At 34.4% G+C, this 4,179-nt stretch overlaps 1 protein-coding gene across 1 annotated transcript; it reads right to left on the bottom strand.

The window, feature by feature from the left end:
- Positions 1-2,982: 2,982 nt before the first annotated feature.
- On the bottom strand, positions 2,983-4,179 carry LOC106323571 (F-box/kelch-repeat protein At4g39560-like). The gene has a single exon (XM_013761669.1). The coding sequence runs from the start codon at positions 4,177-4,179 to the stop codon at positions 2,983-2,985; it is 1,197 nt and encodes a 398-aa protein (XP_013617123.1).

Below are 4,179 nucleotides of genomic sequence, written 5' to 3'. Positions count from 1 at the left end.
TGTGTTGGACTGGTGCGTCACATCCGGCAACCTTCGAATCTCTGGTATTATTTTTGGGCTATTCCGCAACCTTTAATTTCACCCCTCTATCCATCAGTTCTCAATCCCCTTGGATCTGAGTTCATATCAACCATACCGAAAGAGTGATCCATATTTTGGTTCTATCACAGGTGATCATGGGACGCACAGAATCACTCCCTTTTTGTGGTCATAATACAATGTTTCATTTTCTATTAATTTTCCTGTATATATAACTGCAACAGCAACATAACATTAACACTGATTTTTGTTTTAAGTTTCTAAATGGAGATCATTAACATATAAGAGATAAACTAAGAGAATGAAATTACAGATAGAAAGAATTAAAAAATGAGAAACCCTCTAAAACTGAATAAACCACATATAAACAATTTTTGTCAACGACGTATATAATGTAGATTAAATCAAATAAGTGATATATAGATGATAATAACACAGACCACTAAGTTATATGTTCTGGTCATCATCCAAAAAAAAACATAATTGGCAAGTTTTTTTTTTTGAAACACTTTTTAAAGGGGTGCAACATAATTGGTAAGTTTGTAACCAATTTTAGATGTAAAAATTAATTAAATTTCTTCTCAAACCACAATGGTCATATTTCTAAGAAATGGGAATCTGAGTATATATTATGAGATACAGACTAGGCAGCATCTTCACTGTAGTGGAATAAAATAATATTTTGGTAATTATAAATACCCGATGGTTTATAAACTAATTCAACTAAGTAACAAACTAAACCTATCTACTACAATTAATCTCACTCACTGAGCAGCAGCTGAGCTCAAACACCCGTTTTACCATATTCAATATTCAATGGACTTCTACTACATATATGTTTTATAAATATTATAAGCTAATAATGAATATCAAAGATTATTTTTACAGTGGTCCTAGTAGGCTATCTACTACTTTTAGAAAACTACAATACATGTGGTACTTTCTTTTTAAAAGTATATTATTTCTTGAAGTTGAGCTAATTACAATTAATGTCTTGCGTGAGCAAAACTACGTAATCCTATATATATATATGCATATCAAATAAATAAATAGACAAACACCATAAATTAACATGACACAAATCGATAAAATAATAAGATAATAAATTTTTAAAAAATCTTATGTAAATATATGGTCCCTTTAAAATTATAAATTAATAATTTATGTGTATATACATTTCATACAAGTACAAATCGGCCATTATATTGTTTTTTATATTCACAATGAAATCATATTTATATTTTCTTAACATTTAATATATTTTGATGAGATTTAATAAAATTATATCTAAAAAATATTTAAATTCTAAGAAACATATTTTATATACACCAAGTAATATAATAAAAGTTATATAAATGTTGAATTTAAAAAAAATTAAAATTAATGTATATACACTAAAATAAAATAACAATCTTATTTTAGAAATAAATATATCTTAAAACAGAAAAATCTAAAATTGAATTTTTTATAAATTAATTGGACTTTGGTATTTTATTAATTTATAGAATTTTTACTGTATGTCCTTTGATTTTCAAAAGAGATCCTCTGTACTAATATCCAAGAATAAATCAAAAGATGCCAAAATATATAATAAGAATTTTAAAATCAGTTTGTTTATATCTCAATCAATGCGCATTTACTGATTCCTTTTTTTTGCTTATATTTCTTACAATGCTTCTAATGAAATTTAAGGATAGAAGATAGCTACTAAAATAGTAGAACTAAATGAGTAAATGAGCACATAAATATTTTTAATTGATAAAATTTAAACAATTTTATAATTTTAATTTAACAAAATCATTAAAATATATTTACATATATTTTGTTATTATTTCCAAAATATTTTTAAAGAAACGTCTATTTACTTAACAATTATTTAAGAAAATGTTGTATTCCACTCAGGGCGGTTTTTATGTTTGTACACTTGTCTTGTTTGATCAGCTTATTGAAACATCCAGTGAAAGTAACCTTGTAAGGGGCAAGATGGTATGCGAATTGATTGCAAAGACACTGATCAAGTTACATCACAAATGGCTGATCCAAAACCCAGTTGGTCATGGCCCTTAAGATGGAGCTGATGAGATAAGTAGACCCCAGTCGTCTCTTGAAAGAAGAGACTAGAGATTTCAAAATGGAAGTGATGGTCATGTGTCAAGTCCCTCAGAGAATAGATACAGATGCATTCAATGCAAAGAGAGTGAGATCCAGTCATGGTTCATCAGACCTGAGTTGTGGATTCACCGCCTGTTTAGGATGATTATGCTGGAAATTTCAAAGTTGTTATCTAAAAACAAAGACAAGGAATCACGGGATTCTAGGTTACAGGGAGCAGATCAGAGCTTCCCAATATCAATTGGTTTAATGATATATCAAGAACTCTGTCCAGTCGAGCCAGTTAAACATAAGAGAAACTGGCCTACAAGCTTTTGTTTTAACTGAGATCGAGTTCTTGTAGATTCTTCAACTATTTATTTGCTGAATCACAATGTATACAAGTATACTTTTTTCTGAGGCCATGAAAACATCCATAAGGTGGATCGGTGCTCGGCACCAAGAACATTAGAAGCACATAAGTACAAGAATGCCTATCAGCCCAGCAACATAAGTGGAAGACCATCATGTCAATGTCAGCTTCTTCATCTTCTTATCATGTATTTAAGAAATATATGATAAGATGTGAAGCAAATAGAAAGAGTTGGTGAAATATAACTCACAACACTAAGTAGCTTTTCTACTATCTTATTTTAAGAAAGTCAACTTTGTCTGCACTCAAAATTTTGGTTAAACGAAACTGACATCTTATTGTTGTGAACAAGTACATATGATTAGATCCAGGAGCAATATTTTTCTCCATTACAGATGGAAAATGCTAATTGGGAAATAGGAGATAATATAAGGAATAGAGAAGAAACAAAGTAGAGATTTCAAAATAGAGTTTTAAGTTCAGAGATTGAGAGTCAGAGAATGCAAAATTTTACAGTGATGCTGATGCTCAGGTAGAGGATGAGGAGCAACGAGCGTCGTGACTACTTCAGACCACTCAAGGTTCCCCCAAATCTCGCCTTTCTCTTTGCGCCTTTGTAAAGATATCTCAGCACACCAAATCTCCAATTTCCCAGGAGCATGCACATCCCAGAAAAGTAACATGTTGGGACCAGAGTTGCTCAGTTTGTGACCGGGAAGCAAATCGTCAAGTTGTTCTTCCAGCAATCCCCAACCATAGTTGACCAGTTTGGAGGCACATAGAGTGTCCTTTAAATCCTTCAATCCCATCACCTCTCTCCACTTTATCACATTCGGCTCGTGCCACTCCAACTCGCTTGCCTGACACCACAGTATCCTCCCACCAGTTACACAACAGTACATGACATTCTCTATCACATGCCAACCCCTTCTAGGTCTGTAGGCATCCGACTTCCCTTTTTTCCATATGCCTTCCCTCGGAATATAGAGCAAACCATTACCTTTCTCATTCAAAGAGAAAACCTTCTTCTCCTCCCTCACAACGCTTTCGTGAATAACTGAAGAGTATGGTTCCTTCGGCCGCTTTGGCAGTACATCCCAAGTCTGTGTATTTGGGTCGAAAACTTCTCCCCATTTGTCCGAATTGGAGTCCTCGCACCCTCCAAAAACGTATATCTTCCCGTCCACCACGCCCGCGGCAGCATAAGCTCGAGGTACACCCATGCAGGGGAGATTGCTCCACGTATGAAACCGGCAATCGAGGAAAAATGCCCTGGACGATCGACTCCCGCCAATCATCCCACCGATTATATAGATCCCGCAACCATAAGCCACTACGGAGGATGCTTCCTGAGGCTGATACAAGTGTGGCCGGATTGGAACCAACCGATTATTTAGAGCTTTTGGGTAGAAGGCAAACCAACGAACAAACGTGTCTGAAGGGATGCTTAAACATAGGAAGATGCAGTTTTCGGTGCAACCCATAAGTGTTCGTTCTTGGTAGATCTCAGGGGAAAGCAGTAGAGAGCGTAGCCACTTGTTGACTAGAGATAAAGACGCGTGGTCAGATCTTGAGACAGTGGCGAAGCAATTCAGAAGGATATCGTCTGGTAATAACGATAACGCACAAGGCGGAGAAGAAGACTTCTTCCACTTATTCGTACAATTCCACCACAT

This window comes from Brassica oleracea, chromosome C2, assembly GCF_000695525.1.
Source record: "Brassica oleracea var. oleracea cultivar TO1000 chromosome C2, BOL, whole genome shotgun sequence".
In the NCBI taxonomy this organism is placed as follows: Eukaryota; Viridiplantae; Streptophyta; class Magnoliopsida; order Brassicales; family Brassicaceae; genus Brassica; species Brassica oleracea.
The sequence above is the reverse complement of the archived record's forward strand: the minus strand, read 5'-3'. Positions and strand labels throughout refer to the sequence as shown.